Raw genomic sequence first — 22,053 nt, 5'->3', positions numbered from 1 at the left:
TGACTACAGCTCTCTGAACCTGAAGTCCAGAGTTGGGGATAGTCTGGAGTTTTCTGAAGGGGATAGAAGAGGAAGTGACATTACAAGAAGTCTAGGGAGAAGTAGCTGAAGCAGCAGAGGGGGGAATTTTTTTTTTTTGGTCTCAGTTTTATTGTTTTACAATCTTGTTTCAAATGGCAATTTTTATTTAAAGTTAGTATGTAAACACAAGACATTAGTATAATTTATATTCACAATTCCATTATTGAAAAGATTTGTTGTTTTAAAAATATAAACCAAAGAATATGAGCGTTTCGTCTCTGGGATTCAACTGGTTATGTGCGAGAAGATGACAATGACTACATCTGTGCTCCGAGGCCAGGAATCACCTTAGATGCTACCTGTGGTCATTCTGTTCTAGAACAGCAGGTGACATTTAGTTTGGTAACTCTCTATGTCTTGGCACTGTTCTAAGTGCTTTACATATATTTTCTTCATCTTCACAACAAGTTTGTGAAGTAGGTATTCTCATTATTCCCACTTTATAGACATGGACACTGAGGTAAAGATCGGGTGGGTAATTTGCTAATGGCTGCACTGCAAATAGGTGGTAAAGCCAAAAATCAAACCCAGATACTTTAAATCCAGGTTTCCTGCTCTTACATTCTGTATTCCGCTGTTTAAAGTGACAATCCAGTCTTTTTTTTTTTTAAGATGAAGTCTCACTTTGTCGCCCAGGCTGGAGTGCAATGGCATGATCTCAGCTCACTGCAATCCCACCTCCTGGGTTCAAGCGATTCTTCTGTCTCAGCCTCCTGAGTAGCTGGGACTATAGGCGTGTGCCACCACACCAGGCTAATTTTTATATTTTTAGTGGAGATGTGGTTTCACCATATTGGCCAGGCTGGTCTCGAACTCTTTACTTTGTGATCTGCCTGCTTCAGCCTCCCAAAGTGCTGGGATTACAGGAGTGAGCCACTGTGCCCGGCCACAACCCAGTCATTCATATGAGTTTACTCTGTTTTAATTTTCTGCAGAGCAATGATAATTTTCTCTATTTATTGCTGTATGCTTGCATGTCTCATCATAATAGAAATCCCAGGAAACTAGGGACCTTGTCTATTTTGCTAAAACTGGTGCCTAACATATAATACGTATTCCGTAAATATTTGTGAAATTAAAAATGAATCAAGATTACTATATGTCTACCATATCCTAAATTTCAGGCATTGAAATGTTGATTAAAAACTTTGCGGGCCCTAGATTTCAAAGTGTGTTTCTTTCTTTTTTTATTTTTGAGATGCAGTTTTGCTCTGTCACCCAGGCTGGAGTGCAGTGGTGCGATCTCGGCTCACTACAACCTCTGCCTCTCAGGTTCAAGCGATTCTCAAGCCTCAGCCTCCTGAGTAGCTGGGATTACAGGTGTGTGCCACCACAGCTGACTAATTTTTGTATTTTTTAGTAGAGATAGGGTTTTGCCACGCTGGCCAGGCTGGTCTCAAACTCTTGATCTCAAGTGATCTGCCTACCTCTGCCTTTCCAACTGCTGCGATGACAGGCATGAGCCACCATATCCGGCTCAAAGCGTATTTCTTAAAGAAGAGGAACCTCACGGCTACCAGTGAGTTGAAGATAAAGGGGGTAGCTGGGCAGGCAGCAGCACTGGGATTGTCCCTTCTTCTGCCAGGGAAGGGCTACTTTATGGACATCAGAATCAAACGGGTCTGAGTTCAAATCCAGACTTCTTGCTAGCCTGGGCAGCTTTCTTAACCTTTTGACAGAAAGTTTCTTGATATGCAACATGGTGGTGATGTCAGCAATGAACTCTTAGGGTAGATGTGAGGATTAAATGAAATAATGTTTACAAAACAATACATTTCAAACTTTATATAAAATACACTCTAGAAGATATTTGGTCTCAATTGTTTTTAGGGGCACAGATCAAAAATATTACTTCTGAGTTTAGAGTTTACCCCGTACCAAAGTGCATCCTGTCATTCAGTTAAAAAGTTCTGTCACTTTGGATGTTTGTGTTTCAACGAATAGCTATGTAGACAGTTCAGATGATGCAAGTATTTTTAGCAAATATGAGGAAAAAAAATAGCTCACAGCAGTCTGAGTTATGTGAGGCATGCAAAAATTCATCAGGTCCAGAGAGACGTGCGTGTGGGACTTCAGTCACTCACGCCACCTCCTCAACCCAAGCCTGGGGAGCAACTGTTTAAAAAGGAATTTTGTTTCTGACCAGCTGCCTTACCCATTATCTTCATGTTCCTGAAATCAGTGATACAAAGAACAATGTATATCCAATGGCTTATCTTATTTTAATGCAAATTCTTGGTAAGCAATTTAGGACCTGCCTCTTCCTTTTTTCTTAAAAACCCATTTATGATTGCTGCTAATCGGAGTGTTTATTCAGGGCTACTTGAATCTATGTTACGGGGTGACCATTCTCAAGCTTTGAGCTCAAATGAACTTTACACTTAATCATATTTTCTGAATATGGTTATTTAAAGTTGACATATATATGGACTAACACATATAACCTAAACTAATCAGATGTATTTTATACATTGCTTGCTCATGAGATTTTGGTTTATGTCTAGACGCACACTTAGACTGTAGAGAATGGTACAAACCAAACTAGTACTTAAAATATTTTTAAAATCGGTAACTTACAGAGTTTTCTCAGTGTAACAGTCCTCCCATCTCACAAGCGAGCCCTTTGGCATCTCCACTTTACTCCTCCCATAAAGAGGTGGAGTCTATTTCCCCTCTCTCTGAATATGGCCTGGCTTGTTTCAACACACAGAATGTGACAAAGTGACACTGCAAGCCTTCTTAGGGCAGCCTAAGAGTTAAGAGGCCTGGCAGCTTTTGTTTTAGTCCTCTTAGAAGCCAGTTGCCACATGCAATTGTGTGGCTCCCTTGCTAGAGAAACATTAGATACAGACAGACATGCCCAGGCAGTTCCTGGCTATTCCAGCCATCTCAGATGAGGCACAAGACATATGAGCAAAGCTACTGTGGATTCTGCTGCCCAATCAAGCTGCCCCACTGTCTCTGTGTGGCTTAGAGGTTAGCTGTCCTTTTTGAGCCTTAACTCTGATTGCATAATTGTCAATGAATAAATAGTTGTTTTAAGCCTATAGGTTTTGGGGTGATTTGTTACAAAGTAATAAATGACCAAAACAGAAACTGAATGCTCAAAGTGGAGTGTAAAGTAATAAAAAGAATTTAACATATGATTCTGGCTTGGGATGAGGCAGCAGGCAGAAGTGGGAGGGGAGGTGAGGAGCCTGGTGGGGTCTGGAAGATCAGCAAGGAAGTTGTTATTGGAAGCAGTCCCTCTTAAGTAGTGGTGGAAAATTACCATTGTCTTCTGCAAAAATTTCAAAGACAGAAAAAGTACCTAATAAGCATATGCTTCTGACTAAGAAGATTTCCAGGCAGAATGCTGAAAGTGACCAGTGGTTTCATCTAATGCTGTGAGCTATGCAAGAGAGAGATGAACTCAGGAAGAAACTGTTCAGTTCTGAAGTGGTATTTCAAGAAATAGAAGGGCCTAGAACACTCTCTTCAGTTGGCAAAAGATTCTCAAAATAAGACATAGGTTCAAGATGAAGATCAATTCCAAGGTGCTACAAGTAAAATATGGCCATAGAATAAAGCTCAAATCAAAGGCGTGACTGTAAAACTCTTTTATAAAAGTTAAAATTTCAGGTAGTGTTTTTCAGACTTGCTCAGCTACACAGAGTGATTCGCTAGAGAAAGGGATTCTTAGGGCATTATAGACAGTATCCTAATTTACAGCTTGAAAGAGAGAATCCTGTTCCAAAAGGATTTGTGAGTATTAGCTTTTTCTAATTTGATACACAGAAAGGCTACACAGTTTTAAGCTGCTGTACCAACTTGGGCATATGAGGCTTTGGCCCTAACTTTCTATGGTCAGGAAGCATGCAGAGAAAGATACTCAGCTGCAAACTATGGTTATTTCTTCTGGAAACAAAAGAATGATTCAGAGGGCAAAGCCAGTGTTCCAGAGGAAGTAACCAAGAGCCATGGAAAATAATGAATTAGGGAGCCAAGCCCAGATAACAGACCTGGGCCCTAATCCATGGACAGTCCCTGCCTGTCCCTGCAGTCTGGGTAATCGGCAACTTGTTCCTGGCTGGGTTTCAGAACTGCTATGAACCACTGACTGCTGTGTACCTTCCACATCCTCCCCCTTTTGAATGGAGTATCTACTGAAGTTTAACTGTTCTGTCTTACCACCACATGTTGGGTGTACATGGGACAGATAATTTGTCCTTTTAGTTCCCAGGTCTCCAAATTAGGAATTGCTGTGCCTTATCTGTATCCGGAGCTTACATAGACATTGAGATACCAGGTTTTCAGTCTGATACAAATACTGCGGTGGGACTTGTGGGGAACAAGTTGAGTATATTTTACATATAGGATGAATGTGAATTTTGACCAGAGAGAGGACTGTGGTAGACTGTCTCTGAAGAAGGGCACAGTAATCCTTCCACCCTCAGTGTCTTCTTGAAATGTGACTTTGCCACTCATCTCATCAGGAACTGGAGTCTGTGTCTATTCTCCCTTATTCTGGGCCGGCCCCATGACTTGCTTTGAGCAATACATGCTGTGGAAGTAACATGATGTGACTTCCAGGTCTAGGCATGAAGTGGCCTTGCAGCTCCCATTCTTAAAATCCTCTTGGATATGAAGCATCTTAAATAACTGGAGACTCTGTGCTAGTACTGGCTTCCTCTTTACCTGCCTGAGTGTGAACTTAGGTGACTCACTTAATATTTGTGAACCTCCTTTACAAAATAGGGACAATGACTGCTACCTTATAGGATTGTTTTAAGGACTGTATCAAACAACCGACAAAAAACATGTTTGAAAATTATTCAGTATTATTTTAAAAGATGGGTTTATTTTTAAAATGTGTAAGTGTACTCCTATAGAGGCACATTAGACACTAGATTGCCTACTTAAGATAACTGCTGTTCTGCTGACTCTCTTCCCATTGATAAATTTCTATTAATCAGCTTCTCTTTAAGGAAAAAGTCCAAGTAGTTTAAAATTTCCTGAATGAAAAACAGTGCAGGAAAACACCAAATATTACTAAAGAAATGGCAAAATGAACATTATAGCAGGCATTTTGTGTCTATAAATGTGATTTCTAGTTTACTTTAGCAGTTACACTAAAACCCCATGATATAGTTAATAGTATTATATACATTCTGTCAAAAAATAAGAACATATCCTCAAATGCAATTTCTAATTTATAAGCTTATGACAAGTTCAAGCTGCTGAGAAATTGGACCTGAAAGTATGTCTTAGAATGATAGAAGACCACTATTAACACTATCATAATTGTATACCTACTGCATCAAATCTGACATTTCAGCTTAATATATTTTGCTGAGAGAGCATACCATTTTATGGCTTCCTAGTGAAATAAAATCCGATCCAGACGTTTTCACTTTTCTAATATAATTCATTGCAAGGTTTTAAAGCTGCCATCTCTTTTCTTCCTTTTTTTTTCAAAAGACTGATGCCCTGGCATTCATTAATTCCACAAGAGCTCATAATGGGTCAATGAGTCAATGGCGAGCACCTCCATTAACTGTATTAATTTACACTATGTCACCTTAATGACATTTTGTCACAGCTACCTTTTCTGACATCTACATAGCTATTCAAAAAGTAATATAACAACTTTTGAAGGCATTAAGGAAAATTAGTGTAAGAACTTCAGTAAGTTGAATGCCATTGTTACCAAGACTAGGCTAGAGGAAAGAAATTCAAAAAATAATAATAAAGTAAAAACTAACTGATCTGACTCAACTCCAGAGACCTCTCTCCTGAAAGGTCACTTCAGCAGCACTCCTTCTTCCCAGCTTGCGTTCATTAGCACAGGAAGAGACTGACATTAATAGAGACAGACAGAATAAAACCATCTACTGCATCCTAGTTCTCTCCTATATGATTAACTGACTAAGTTAGTAGACATTGCAGAGATACTTGTCTTCTCTGGAAGTGGAAACACACTTCCTTAAAAAATATATCAAATGCTATGTTTTAACAGCCTAGAAATAAGAAATAAAAACTTTAGGTTTTAACACACAAGTAGCAAAACAAGTACTACTCTTAGCAACATATTTTTATCTGATACATCAGGTTTAATCATGAATTCAGAAGATTCTCAAGTTAGCACTAGTTATTACCCAAAAGTCTGATCTTCTCTTTAACACTCTGGTCATGAGGACCCCAAATTCTGATGCTATAAAGGAGAATATAAATATATTTGACTGGACACACACATACACACACGCGTGCACACGCACATATTCACATGCACACGCACTCACACACATTAAACGAACCATAACAAAGCTAAGACGACTGAGAAACCCTACTTGCAATGGAACCTTCTGCAACTTCAAAGATCTTTTTCAAATCAGTAAGAGAAAGACATGTGACCCAACTGAAAAATGAGCAAAAACAGGAGTCAGTGTACAGGTCAATAAGTACATGAAAAATGCTCAACTTCACTAAAAAAAAAAAAGCAAACTAAAACAAAGATAACTTAGTTTTTCACTTGCCAGACTCACAGAAGCTCCATTGTTTAATACAATAGTGATGATGGGTGTAGGGGGTATGGGGAAGGAGGTACCCTTGCACACTGCTGTAAGGGAGTGAATTTTCATCTTTGAGGATGATGGTTTGGCAGTATCTTAAAAAATAAAAAACATATATTGTCTTTGAGCCATGAGTCCCATTAACAAGAATTAGTCTTTAGGTATATAGAAGGAGTCCATCAGGATGTCTGTGCAAAGATGTTCACTACAGCCTTGTGTTTCATAGCAACAATCAGGGAGAAAGATTCTCCATCAACCAGAGATCACATATATAAATTATTGTATATATGTAGCATGCTGCCTTTAAAAAGAAAGGGGAAGTCTACATGGCAAGATATCTAAGATGTATTAACACATAATATGAAAGGTTCACGAGTGGCGGTAAGAGAGCTGAAAATGAGAGCAATCTGTGTAATGCCAACCTGGGGAAATGAGCTTCTTATGAACTAATTAAATCTTTGGGGAAAAAAAAAAGCTGCATGTTTGTGTTCAGTACAGCTGCTTGAGGATAAAAAACAAAAAAACTCCCAAGTTAGTGATATCCACATTGGTCTTTGTCCTGGATGATGTGACCCCAGGAGCCCCCAAAATACAATTAGTAATAAAATATAAATGTTTCTGAAAGGGTTTTGAAGAGGAAAATTCCTGGGAGAATGTAGAGGAAAAAGCCTGGTACAGGGCATTGGTTATCAGAGACTGATGGTATAAAGCATCAATGAAATTCTCAGGCTAGGAAGTGAAATCTAAAACTGTATATAAAAATTAGAATGACTGACCCCAGTATGTGTGTGGGCATGTGAGGGTGGATCTCTGAATTAAGTTGAAAAGCCAGTTTTTGTGTATGTGTGTGCGATGATGTCAAATAACAGTGAGCAGGCATTTTCATTTGAAATAGGCTGATATAATATGGATATAGCTCTGATTTAAAATATCAATAATCTTAACTGCGATAAGAAGCCTTCAATTATAGATAAGAATATTTAATTCACATATAAAATATCTGAGTGCTTTTTATGAACATTGTGTGAATTCTGGATACTACTGTTCAATGGGAGCCTATGGATTCCCATTTTCTGTATTAATTCTCAAAGTGTTATTATATAAGAAACAGATTCCCTCCCTGACTTCACTGGTAACAAATCATTTTAAATGATAGCTTATGGATATTTTAGAGTTTAATTCTCAGCAAAGTTTTAAGACAGTTAGAACTTCAAAGCTTGATATAGTAAGGATGCATATTAAATTCTCTTTTTTTTTTACAAAGTAAATATGTTGTATGAATAAATATTCATTTATGTAAAGTTTGACGACAACAAATAAAACACACAGATACGTTACACTCTACTTGGCTCCATTTCCTTTATTTTCTGCTTTGGAAAAACACTGAACAAAACTTGTATTCATCCAATTATAGTTCATTAACACTAAAATTGCCTTTTACAAATGTTTTGCGATAGAGAAGCATAAATATGTAAATGACAATTTTGATTTTAACTCCCTAACTTTTGTTGGTTTAAGGCTCTAAATGGAATGATACCATAACATTTTTATACTGAGTGACAGTAATGGGAAAAAAATGTGCCTTGAAGAAAATGAGCTTAAAATAAGAAACACATTTGCCTATGCAATAACCTGGCCATGTAACCTTATTATCAGCAAAAAAACGAGACAAATGAGAGAACAAATATATATTATTGCTTTGAATACAATGTTTTTCTTTTTTAAAACAGGAGCCCATATAAATGAATAACAAATCTTTGTAATTAACAATAGTTAAGCAGTACCAACTGTAAAATTACTCTGCTCTCCGGCTGTTTCTGGATATTGTGTGTGTGTTGGTTTAATCTAATGTGTATTGTTGCATAGTATCCCCAGGCACAGTCAAGTAAAAGCTAAGGCTATACAGAAAAGCCTACATTTTAAATGGGTCTTGTCATTAATGCTTTATTAATTGCCCCAGGCTATGCAAACCCCAAGCCAGGCAAGCTATAACAATATGACACATTAAGGTCAAATCCAATTCCTGCTGTGTTTTATGGAATGGACCAAATATTGAGTTAACAGCAGGAAAGGCAATTTATAGGCTTTTCACATCTCCTGATTATTCGATCTAAATTAGATAGGAATTTTTTGAAATAAATAATGAAAACACCTTCACTGAGTAATAATATAAAATAAATTTCAGTTTATTTTCTGTAATGTTCAAAATTATTTCCTTTAAGGTTATATGTACTATATAATTTTAATATGATGGAACAAAGCTGCAATATAAAATGTCTTGTACATACCCACTTAAAAAATCAAAATTTCCACATATTTTGAAACTTAACGAATATCAACAAATAAAAGAGCCTACCTTTACATCAGAAGTATCTCTCTGACTAGTTCTCCAAGACCTTGCAACGGACGAGAAGGTTCGATCTGGATGATCAAATTTTCCATCATTTGCATTGAGGAAGAAGGTTGTGAAAGGTTCCTAAGCAAAAAACAGAATCAGAAATTTGACCCCTCTAAACACAGCTGCCCTTGTTCTTTTGTGAAACATGGCTATCTTTAAAACCCTCAAGATGTAGAAGCAGAGCAGGGTCCTAGAAAGATGGCCCCAAATTAAGGCAGTAGGAGATGTCTGTCTGGGCTTGACTAGGCCAAGGCAGCAGTTGCCAGTCTGCAACTCTGGCAGGTCATTTCGCTTCTGGTCTTCTGATCTGTGAAATGATGGGGTTCCAGTGCTCTATGATTTTCTGAGAAATAATTTTGCATTAGTGACAATTCATAAGTTGGATCTTTCTTTCTAAAAATTAAGGCTATATATATATACACTAACATTGCAATAAGAAAAATCACTCTGATATTGATCGCTGCAGTGTGGAATTAGGTACAGAATATCCATCTTAGATTACCTGTGAAAGACTACAAAAGTATTAGTACCACCTTATGGTCTGATGATGTTTTTAAAATGCAAATCCCTGCTTAAAAACCTTCAATAGCTCTTGGGAGTGATTAGGAGAAAGTCTAAAACTACCTAATTTGTTTTACAAGAGCCTGAATGATCTGGAACCTGCTTAACTCTTATCTCTCACCATTCCTCTCTTCACATTCTAAAATCTTGCCACACTACTCTCACCTCTTGTCCTTTGTATGTGATGTTCCCTAGGCTGGGTACAAACTTACCCATTTATTTCACTATTCTGACCTGGCTAAGTTCTTTTCGTGCTTTAAGACTCAGCCATGATGTCATTTTCTCCTGAAAAACTTTCCTTGCGCTACCGCGGCTCTCCAGTGTGCTCAAATTGCAATCTGTATTTCCTCAAACAGCACTGAAACATTTATCACACTGGTTTTAATTGATTGTTAATCTGTCTATATTCCTCACTATGAGTAGGTTCCGTATGTATCTTATTCATTGTTTTATCTCCAACACTTAGAACAACTCCCGGTACGTAGAAGTTGCTCGATATACAATCTGTTGAACGAAGAATAAAGTAAGTACAAATGACAGTAGATAAACCAGACTTTTTTGTATTCTGTGACTATTATCTTTGGATAACACAGTGACTGCCATCCAGCACATGTCCCTATGGCAGAAAACCTAGGAATAACTTTATTGCAATGTCCTAATGCATTTAATTTTAATGCTTTTTCTATAATTCTTAAGTTGGGAGTTCTCTTGCTGGGAGTTCTTAGGTTGTTCTTATGTTTTTGATGTCATTAAATTTGCTTCCAAGTTTAAAAGGATTGAATAACATTCATTCCTGCTAAAGATTTCTTAACTACAATTATAGCAAAGATAGATACATATTTCCTTTTCTCTGCTTTAATTCTTCTCTCTCAAGTACAGGACGAATGATATGCCATTCCCAGGTTCAATAATGCTAAGAAACCTACATGACATTTTCCAAAATATTTTAGTCCTCCTTTTTTAATACATAATCTCTGCTCATTCCTTTGCATACTTTAAACATACAAGGGGTACATACTTTGTCCCCTTAAACTCCCCTTCTTGCCACTAACCTTAAGGGCTGGCTGTTGGGGTAAAGGGCAACAAATACTGATCTTCCTCAATATCTCCCTGAAATTTAGTATGGCCAGATGTCATCAATTTTGTAAACTTGTAATATGCTGCCACTATTTCATGTTCAGTGTTGGATGAGAAAAAAGGATGATGAAAGAGATAAGATCAAGAATGATAAAACAATATAGAAGTAAGGGAGACAGTACTGATTCACCTGAAAATCAGATATGCATCCAAGAAGTCCATATTGCTGTTTAGGATTTTAAGTGATATGAGAAATAAATAAATGTTAGTGAAATTAAGTTAGAAAAAAATTATATGACAAGTCTTTCACTAATTTATTTGCTTTTTAGATGTTTAATTCACTATCAAAAATAAGGTAGTGAAAACAATCTGTCACTAAATTATATTAATTAAAATGGGGATATAAAAATTCTAGATGTAGCAATGGTAAACTGAATGAAATATGAAAGATTTAAGCTCGAATCTTGGTGGAACTGTTTCTCTGTCTTGGGCAAGCTTACTTAACCTTAAGTAACTGTGTCAAGAAACTGTCTCCATTCCCTCATCTGTGTAAACTGGGAACGACAATACCTTGGGGAAATTACGGGATTAAATAAGATTAAATGAAATAACATAGAGAAAGCTTGATGTATCTTCCCTGACAGAGTTATAAAAATGACTACCAGCTTTACGCACTATGCCAAGTATTCGCTGTCGGACTTCCCACCAGACTGCCAGCTCCTAAGGCCTTATCTACCTCTCTATCCCCAGCCCCAAGCACAGCACATGGCTCATCATGTTTAATAAATGTTTGTCAAATACACCTAAATATACGAGGTATTGTTGGGAGATGGGAGTATGGTGGGTGAGAGTAAGATACGGGTTTTCTTTTCAGTTCTTAACTACTAGTAGGTTTGACCACACAGTTGTATCTTCAGAACCCACTTTGTTATTGCAGGATGCTGATGGAAGGCATTTAATTTTCACGTAGGTAGTGGCAGAGATTAATTTAGAGGGATCAGGCTTGTCTCTAGGTTTTTTAACCTATTAAACAGATGTGAGTGAAAACCCATTTATACATGCAAAGCCGTACTTACCATCAGCCGCTAAAAGCTGATCTCCACCTCAACCTAAATTACAAAATCCTGTCTAGTTTTCAACTCCTAACAAAGACATGCCAAGAATAGCACAGATGGGCTTAGTGAAAAGAAATCTGAAATTAAAGAATTGTATTTATTTCTAGTAACAAAGTTATGAATGAAGCTGGTGGCACCTAAAAGCAGAGAATATTGAATTCCACATTTCAGTGTTTTAAGTAGCTTTTAAAAAGATCTGATTAACAACTGTTATAGTGTCACATACTACATTACTGACATATATTCTCATTATTCCTGAAGGCCTCCAGTTGCTACAGTGGTAGAGTGCTAATAGAAATTGATAACCTATTTGTTTATAAGTAAGTATTGATCTTTCAAGCTCTGATTACCGTGGAGATTGCTTTCTTCCATGTGTTTCCCTTTTACCTTCAAGGCACAATGCAAAGCCTTTCTTTTTCGTTTGACCCATGTCTGAATAACATAGAGGATCAGGTGCTATATTAAGCTTGAATAACTTTTATATTTATTTGCCTACCACCTGTCAACTAAGCCATTTTCTATGTGTACATCAATAGATTGGACATTTTACCATTATATTAGAAAAGTTTTAGGCATGCGAGATAAGATGTATAAATGAATAAATACTAAACAGTAATTTCAGAAATTGCAATTCTGGAACTCATTAGGCTTTAAAAAGTTCAGGTTAGGTCCTGCAATATCAATGGCCAATGGCAGACTTTCTTCTCCTAATTACACCCACTCCAACATCATTTCATATCTTCCAATCCTTTTTCAGTGATGGAAAACTAACTCACCCGGCCTGGACTGGAAGTACCTGTCCTTCTGTATTCTATTATACCCCTTAGTCCCGTCGGAAGACACTAACAGCCTTTCTTGCTTTTGGATGATTACAGATCAACTAATTCCATCATGGGCAACTAATGCTGTTTCCCTGCTGCCTCTTCTCTTTACTCAACTTCTTCATTCTTCCGTCTTACATGATTTTTGCTTAGTCATCTCATAATAATCTTTTATGTCCTTTGCTTGTTGTAGTTCTGTTCTTTTCCTTCTCTTCATTCCATTTAAAAGCCAAAACAAACATCATTTATGGGTAATAGGTAGTGCCTGCAACATAACTACAGCAAAGAAAAGATGTATATTTGAAGTGATAGGAAGCATAATAAAATAAAAAGGGAAGGAAAATAACAGCTACTAAGCATTTTTCTGTGCCAGGCTCTGTATTATCTAAGTTAACTGAATCCCTACTATCACCCTTCAGAGTAGGTGTAATTATTCCCCTTTTATATCTGAGAAATTTCAAGGTCACATTCTAACAGATGGAGGAACCATTATTTCTACTGGCCTTTGTCTAATCCCAGAAGTTTATTTTCTCCTATTTCTTTTCCAAGAACCAAGAAGGGTCTTTTAGAATTTTCCAAAAGTTTTCACTAATTAACCTATGTACCTACCATGCACTAGGCTCTTGGTTAAGTATTTCTCATCTTTCTCTGAGTAAATATGCATTGTCCTTAATGCATCAGAATTCAAGATAAACACAACAATATTTTATTCAGTAGCACTATCTTTTGGTTTTAGTTACAACACGTGCAAAAATGTTTCTACTATACATATATACTTTTAAAGACACATTATGGTTTAAAGAGGCTTTAGGGTAAGCTTTCAAAACAAGCCATAATTTACACAGAAAGTTTCAAATTCTAAACATCACTTCCTTGGAAACTATGAAACGTTTGACAAATGAGTTTTGAATAGGAGGGCTGAATATACTGAATTTGGAAGGCGAACCAGTTACTGAGTGGTCAGCAAGTCAGTGAAAAAGATTTAATTATTTCTGTATACATGTTATATGACTAGGGTAAGATGTAAAGTAAAAACATCCCAAGTAAAATGTGTTTTTTAATATTAATATCTGAAGAAACTCCAAAGGCTGCTATAAGTTTATTCATGATTTGCCCAATGGCAGTTGTCAGGAAAACAGTCTTTTCAGAGTCTCATATTGTAGACAAGTGATTTCACTGGTAGTTTGTTTAAAATAATATTTTTAATTTAAAGTAATGAAGTATATAGTTATTTAGCATTTTTAAGCAATTATTATTTTTGTCATACTAAGTACACCGAAACAAATAACAAGTTTAATGACTTTAGATCTAAAAGGCCTAAGGTAAAGGACAGACACTTATTTTAATCTGTATTTTATTTTTGTGAACAAATTCTTAGTGACCCAAATTTTAATGCATTTCCTATTTCATGAACTCCTTGGAATGGGAGTGAGGAAATCACGAATCCTGGACCATTAGGTTAAACGCTTAGTAAACCATGAGACTGATACTTTTATTTATAACCACATGACATAAGATATTTGGGCTGAGTCCCCATAAAAGCAGTTTTATAGGTTTGTCCAAACAGTAGCCACTAGCCACATGTCACTATTGAGCACTTGAAATGTGGCTAGTTCAAATTGAGATGCACAGTAAATATAAAATACACTCTGATAATACACAATAAAATGCCTCATTTTACATTTTTATATTGGTTACATGTTTAAATGATAACATTTTGGAAATAGTAGATTAACAAATATATTTATTAAAATTAATTTTACCTGTTTCTTTTTTACTTATAAATGTGGCTACTAGAAATTTTAAGTCACATGGTAGTTTACATTATATTTCTGTTGTGCAGCACTGCTATAGACAAGGGCATGTGTGGGATAAATGTGTAGAATATTCTGGCATGCCCTTGCATAGATTCAAGTTTGAATTCCATTTCGCTGGAATAACAAATCAACTTAAGTATAAATTCTGAGTTATGATTTGGGAAAGTGTTTAGCTGATTAGGGATAGATGAGGTTAACTTAAATTAGGCTGTTGATAACAAGTATTTTTATGGAGTCACTCTTGAAGGAGTCTTGTAAATCTGGCTTCAGACTAACTTGATTAGGTAAAAAAAACAGTGAATACCCCTTTTATGTATTTCAAAATACTATTGTATATACACTCTCATTTAATCCGTCAAACAACACAGTAGATAACATTTTCTCAGGAAGGACTTCTGACTTTTTTTCTTATCCTCAAAGTACCTGAAAGAGGTGTCCTGCACCACCTGTCCTACAGGTGGTGGCTCACTAAGGCAATGACTGTCATTGACGGGACCTGAGGTTGTATGAAAAGGCCTCCCAGGGTGCAAATCTCTAGTTTCAATGTTTTCTAAAAATTCCCTTTGCTAAAAGAGTTTCGGTGGCCCCTTTGAGAGTTCCATGGGGACTAACCTGATGACCTCAGATTAACCGTTTAGCTTAAGAAGTGTATCTCATGGGCTACTTAAGCCCAGCTACATCTTTTCTTGGTTTCCAGGGTGGACCCTAGGCAGCAAACAAAACTTGAACTTCAGTGACTTTTTTTTTCTAGGTTTTAAAAGTTGCTCCTTCTACTGATTTTTTTGTTTCTGGTTTCTGTACAGCTAATAGGTAATTTTCCACTGGTGGCAGTAATGATTGAGCATTTAGTTTTGGTTTTATGGTCTTACCATTTGGTGATCAGTGAATCTAATTAAATAGTTTTTTTGGTATTCTTGTCTGTTTGCCTATTTGTGAGTTCAAATCAATTAAGAGCATATTTTATATCCATTATAAAGAAAACCGGCTCTTTTGAGATCTTGACTGGTCAATTTTTGTGACTTTGTTTAGTTTTGACCTATGGCTGAAACTGAAGGTTGGAAGTTATAAGCTCTTTATGTGTCTGTGTATCTGGAATTTGAAAAGCATTTGCCTCTTGTGAGTGTGAAGTATTTTCCTACCTCTGGAATTATTATTATCACCCAGAAACTAAAGATGCTCTGTTCTGATTGCTTTATAAATAGGCAATGATATAAATCTAATATTCTCAAAATTAATAGAAAATTAAAAAAGAGAATTCTATACTTTAAAAGTACCAGATTTAAAAAGTATTTCTTAAGAAACTTCTAACTCAGAAACATTATTATAAAAGAATCCAAGTTCACATAATTAAAGTGAATGTTTGGATAAATTAGAATGATTTAATAGCTTTGGTTTAAAAATAGTTTTATGTCTTTTCCTTTAGTTTATCATTACAGAGTTTAGTTTTAAAAATAAGATTTGGGTTTGTTTTCTCAAAAGACTAGTTAGTCCAGACTTCCTTTACTTCTTATGCTGGTGTAGAATTATGAAAGAGATAAGATTTATGCTCAAACAGAATCACAATTCTGACAAAATTTTTCTTAACAAAAATAATTGTAGTTTGTCACCTATCAACGGCTTGCAAGTTACTTAAAATATATTCATACTAAATTTCTGTAGAAAGTTATTTTTTTCCCATAATGGAGAGGATGTTTAAGGAAAACCTACAAACTAGAGCTGTCATTTAGGTTTAGGGAAAAAATATTTTCAAAGACAGGAGATGCAGTTTCATATACTCTGCTTTACCAATGTGTTTCTTGGGCACATCAGCCTCATACAATAGAGTGGTCTGAGGTATATCTTAATAGGGGGAAAATTATTGATTACAAGATTTAATTTAGCATTCTATAGTACTCCTCAGTTGCTTACAGTGCTCCTATTAGACCAGAATGGAGAAGGCAAGAATAAAGGAAAAGAGGTTTGCTAAGAGCTTTTGCAATAATCTAGGTGAGAGAGAATGGGAACCTAAAGTTAAAGAAAGTGCCAGAGTATAGAGAAAAGGAGATAGAGATATTTAGTTGGTAGAATCTGTGGATGTCTGATTGGATGTAAGAGGCTGGAAAAATAGAGAAAATATCTAGGAAAAAGCTTCCCAATTTCTAGATTGGGCAGCTGAGTGAATAATCATGGCATTTAACCACAGCAGGTTCATGAGGGAGATGAGGAGTTCATTTATTGAAATGCTGCTTATGGTACTGTGAGATATTCAGGTAGAAATATCTAGCAGGCACTTGGAAATATAGGTCAGGAACACAAGAGAAATGTTTGCAAAGAAGAGAGAAGCTGGAAATCACTAGCTTATAACTGAATGACACAGCTCAGCTGAAATATAAAGAAAAATCCTGGGGAATAGGAACATCAAGGAAAAAGAATCTGAGCTGGAGACTGAGCAGAACAGTTAGGATGACAGGAGGCAAACCAGGAGAGGATATTGTAAAAGGAACGTTGAAAGAAAATTTCAAGGAGAGAAGATTAGCAATGGTGTGAAATGCTTCCAGAGACATGATAGGTAAGAAATGGGAAGCTCTATCTGCATAATATGTGACCTTCGCAAAAACAATCCAGTAAAGTGATGGATGTGGAACTGAAATCAACCAGGCTAAAGACTGAATGGGAGGTGATAAAGTATAGGCAACAGGTACCACAGTGCATTGCAGGACAGCAGAGGTTGTGCTTTCAGGAATCTGACTATGCAGGGAGAGAGATGGGAAAGAACTGCAGAGTGGGCGGGGGCTGGCAGCAGGCTTTTTTTCTTTCTTTTTTTTTTTTAAACATCAGTGAGACTTGAATATATTTATGTCTTAGGAGAAAGAGAAAAGTAACAGAAAGAGGTTTTCAAAATATTTGGAAACTGGTTGTAAAACATGCTGCCCAAGAAGTAAGAATGAGAGGGCTGGGGGAGAGCAAGTGCCAGTGTGCATCATTTGTGAGGAAGGAGGCAGAGGGTATTAAGAATGCACTCCAGGGCTAGGTGTGGTGGCTCACACCTGTAATCCCAGTGCTTTGGGAGGTAAGGCAGGAGGATCACTGAAGCCCAGGGGAACAAGTGAGAGACCAGCCTGGGGAAAAAAGTGAGATGCCATGTTTAAAAATAATAGCTGGGCCGGGCACGGTGGCTCACACCTATAATGCCAGCACTTTGGGAAGCTGAGGCGGGCCAGTCACCTGAGGTCAGGAGTTCAAGACCAGTTTGACCAACATGGCGAAACCCCATCTCTACTAAAAATACAAAAATTAGCCAGGCGTGGTGGTGGGCGCCTGTAATCTCAACTACTCTGGAGGCTGAGGGAGGAGAATCGCTTGGACCCGGGAGGCAAAGATTGCAGAGAGCTGAGATCACGCAATTGCACTCCAGCCTGGGTGACAGAACAAGAGTCTGTCTCAAAAAAAAAAAAAAAAAAAAAAAAATTGCCACGCAAGGTGTTACATGCTTGTAGTACTAGTTACTTGGGAGGCTGAGGCAGGAAGACCCTTTGAGCCTGGGGGTTCAAGGCTGCTGTGAGCTGTGATAGTACTACTGCACTCTAGCCTCAGTGGCAGAGTGAGAGACCCTGTTACTGAAAAAAAAAAAAAGTTATGTACTCAGTTTTGGCTCCTTTATAACTGGACAACTGGTTTGGTTTAAGCTGATAATACCTAGCAATAGATAACTAACTTTCTAATCCAATTTTGCAAATGAGACAACTCATTAAAAAATTCATATTTTGCTACTTTGGAATCTTTAATTTCTACTTTACTTGTCTCTAATCTTTGTTTAGAACAAATTACAACTGATTTGAATTGTATTTAATTTACTTACGTTAAAAATTTTAAGGTAACAAAGGCAAACTAGCTCAATGAAGATACTCACAATTCGAACAAGCCAGGATAAAGTAGATGTTGCTGTTGAATAATGGGTATTATAATGGTAGGGTGGGCTTTGATCATCTTCCCACGTCTCATAACGCTCTGCGTAAAACACAGCTCTCTTTGGGTTCAAAGCACCAATTGGCTATTAAAAGAAAAAAATATTTTGTTTAATACAGTCATATTAGATATCCTAGGTAATAAATCTTTATACTTTCAGTATTTCACTGTTAATTCTTTTTAGCCATACAGCATAAATACATTATTTTCTATTACATTTTTAAACATACCAGATTTTGATATTAATTACAAATCATTACACTTGTTAAAAACTGCCCAAGAGGATGATTATAGTCCAAAGTTTCTAGACTTTACTAACAGTTTTTGTAAACTAGATTATCAGAGGTGATCTCATTTAAACTGTTAAGGCCACATCAACAGTTTTGTTATTTTCCTATTACTTAATAAGCTACATAATGAACATTTAGCTTGGAATACAGGAAACCCAATGCAGAGAAGGTGAAGAGATTGACCATTTGACAACCATATTAGTGAAAACCTTGTCTTAACAGCCGGTTACCCAGAGTGTGAAAGACAACCCTCCATATGGAACCCTGATAGAATGTTAGTCTTTTTCTAGTAGTATATAGATGGAACAACTATCCTTTTTATTGTTAAACTACACACTTAAGGGTGATGGAATAATTCAGGAAATTCAGATTCCCTGGAAAGCATTTTGCTGAGGCCACTAAGACCTCTCCTATGAGTACCACCACCCTATTTACTGATTATGATGCTAATCCCTATACTGATTTCTTCAATAAAGCATGTGCTTAACTGCATCATATTCTCAAAACTTTAGCACATCTAATTATTAGGAATTTCCAGCACACCATCTTCATGATTTCCAATAGCAAACTGCCTTAGCTTAAGTTTTTGTCCGATTTTGGATTAATGGTATACAGAGTCCGTGCTTATGGTATCAAATAAGCACATGATTTTGATTTAAGTTGCATACTATAAAAGTAAGTAGGTTTACAGAGAAAACAAAAGAAGACTACTAAGTACAATGTCTAACTACTTTATTTCAAAATTTAATATTTATAATCAACTATGAAGATCCCTCGAAGGCTTAATTTTAATAAGAGAAGTAGTAGAAAATTAGTGTTTCAATGGGACACATAATGTTACACAAGGGAGGAAGATTCATTTATAAATTGTTATGAGCCTTTTCTTTTGGCCTCAGGAGACTAATTCAAATAACACAATGAGGTCATCAGCAGTAAAAAGTCTGTTAGAATTTCCAACTCTTATTTGCAAGGGTGTTTATCCTGAAAATTTAAATTATTTGTAAATTATGTTCATTTTTTGTTAACTTTAATTATGATTAACAAAGACTCAACAATTTATTTATATAAAAGCTGTATTTTTCATGCACAAGAATGTTAATATTTTAAGGTTCCTAAAGTTTTTTATCTTCATTTTGTAAAACAAAGTATGATAGTATAAAAATTTAGATTTTTAAAGAATGTTCTAAGGTTTAAACTTTATTGTGTTAAATTTCATTGATTATCTCTCAAATCTCTTTAGATAGATGTAAAAAAGGTAATGTAATTTTGTTAAACATTACATAAAATCTTAATACTATTTAAAACAACATAATTACATTATTGGTAAAAGATTAATTGTTATAAAGTGAAATGAATGTAAAGTCTGTTATGGAACTGAAGTAATGAGTTATTTATTTATTTTATTTATTTATTTATTTATTTATTTATTTATGGAGATGGAGTCCCGCTCTGTCGCCCAGGCTGGAGGGCAGTGGCACGATCTCCGCTCACTGCAAGCTCTGCCTCCCAGGTTCACGCCATTCTCCTGTCTCAGCCTCCCAAGTAGCTGGGACTACAGGCGCCCGCCACCATGCCCGGCTAATTTTTTGTATTTTTAGTAGAGATGGGGTTTCACCGTGTTAGCCAGGATGGTCTCCATCTCCTGACCTCGTGATCTGCTAGCCTCAACCTCCCAAAGTGCTGGGATTACAGGCGTGAGCTACCACGCCTGGCCCAAAGTAATGAGTTTTTCATTTAAAATTACCTACATATTTTATACTTTACTAGATGTTCAGATATGTTTTTCTAACTCAGTAAGTCTATTTTTCAATGTTTAATACTTTGTTCTGTCGTGAATATGCTAATAGACCTTTCGCATGCACAAAATGTCTGTGCAATCCCTAAGGTTTGATCTTATCTGATACTGTTTGTCCTGTAAAATCTCACAGAGCATTCTTTAAAAAGGAGCATGGCTCTTCCTCTAATCTTTTCCAGTCTTCTCTTACATTTCTGGAAAAGGAAAAGTAAAGACTTACATTTTTTATTTTACGCAAGTTTCATCAAAGTCATTTTATTGTAGTGTTTTACAGAGTAATGCTGTGTAGGAAACAGCTGCACAGTATTAAAGTCTGCATATCCCTCCCTTAGACACTTCTTACAATATATTTCTAATTTTGAATTTTTACCTAATAAAGTTAGAAATGACTTTTATGGAACATAATGTAAGTGATTTGCTTTGTACTTAATATTTTTCTATCGTTTTGCTTCTAATAGTCAAACAGCAATAAATAATTAGAAAGCAAAAAGCTTCAAAATGTTTGTTTGGGGAAATGAGAATTTCGTCACAGATGACATATTTTCTTAAGAGATCATAATAGATACCTATCATATCATATTTATCCATCCATCAATCAATTACCTACTTACCTACATATTGACAAGGTTGTAACTTTGCTATACTTTAAAAATTTTAGCAAATACTGCAATGTCAGTATCATTTGATTTATGCCAGATGCATATGGTTAAGAATTCTGGTCAAAAGGTAAGGCTACACTTAATAAAATTTATAAATTTACTTTGCAATATTTTTCAATTTTCATCATAGTTACTACATCAATAAATTGTTTCCTTTTCTGTCAAACAGTGGGCATTTGGATTCAGTGACTTCTGTGCTTTTTAAGTGTTACCACATACAAAAGTTTAACTGAAAGTTTAAACCCTATTTTTAGATTTATTGCTGTTTTGTCTTTGTTAGTTTTTATGTTACAGGTGAACACTTTAACAAACAGGAAAAAATGGTGCAAAAAATGCAAAAACGAAAAATAACATTTCTATCCCTATAAAACTTCATTATTATAATTCAGTTTTAAAAACTGCCAAAAAGCCTAAATAGCTTGCAAAAAAGCACTATTTCCAACATGAAAGAATTCAAGAAGTGACTAATGTACAAAAATTCGCATTCCTTATAAAATTTATGGGAAATTACATGTGTAGCATTAGGATGTTCACATGAAACACTACTGTAGTTATTGAAGAAATAATGCTGAGAATTTTCTCTACTCTTATCACTCAGTTTCCCTGTTTTGAAGACCAAAGAGAGAAATCTGTCTCAAACTTCAGTGCTACAAAAAGTTTGGTTTTCCTAAAAATAAAAACCTTTGTGACTTTACTACATGAAACAAAAATTCTACCAGAGGTTTGTGGGGATTTACATGATCTTAAGGCTCTGAGAAATACTATTGTAAATATAATTGTTTAAATGTGTTTATTCCAGTGTTTCTCTTTATTTTTTTTTTTATTTTTTATGAGAAACACATACTTCTTTTGTTTTTAGAACAACTGTTTAGATGCAATACCTTAGATTGTACTTTGAAAAATTCTGGTACATATTTGGTGTGTATTTCTGCATGCTAACTTT

The 22,053-nt window shown here is 35.9% G+C and overlaps 1 protein-coding gene across 6 annotated transcripts in view; it reads right to left on the bottom strand.

Moving 5' to 3' along the window:
* The window catches only part of NBEA (neurobeachin), a 726,287-nt gene that overhangs the window by 87,631 nt on the left and 616,603 nt on the right, over positions 1–22,053 (bottom strand). For all 6 annotated transcript variants that reach the window (XM_050766029.1, XM_050766031.1, XM_050766030.1 and 3 more), the window contains 2 exons: positions 18,311–18,451; positions 8,989–9,108 (listed from right to left, as the gene is read on the bottom strand). In XM_050766029.1, coding sequence (XP_050621986.1) covers positions 8,989–9,108; positions 18,311–18,451 — 261 coding nt within the window. The remainder of the gene's footprint in view (positions 1–8,988; positions 9,109–18,310; positions 18,452–22,053) is intronic.

This window comes from Macaca thibetana, chromosome 17 (assembly GCF_024542745.1).
Source record: "Macaca thibetana thibetana isolate TM-01 chromosome 17, ASM2454274v1, whole genome shotgun sequence".
NCBI lineage: Eukaryota > Metazoa > Chordata > Mammalia > Primates > Cercopithecidae > Macaca > Macaca thibetana.
Note: the sequence above shows the minus strand (reverse complement) of the source record. Positions and strands in the feature narration are given on the sequence as shown.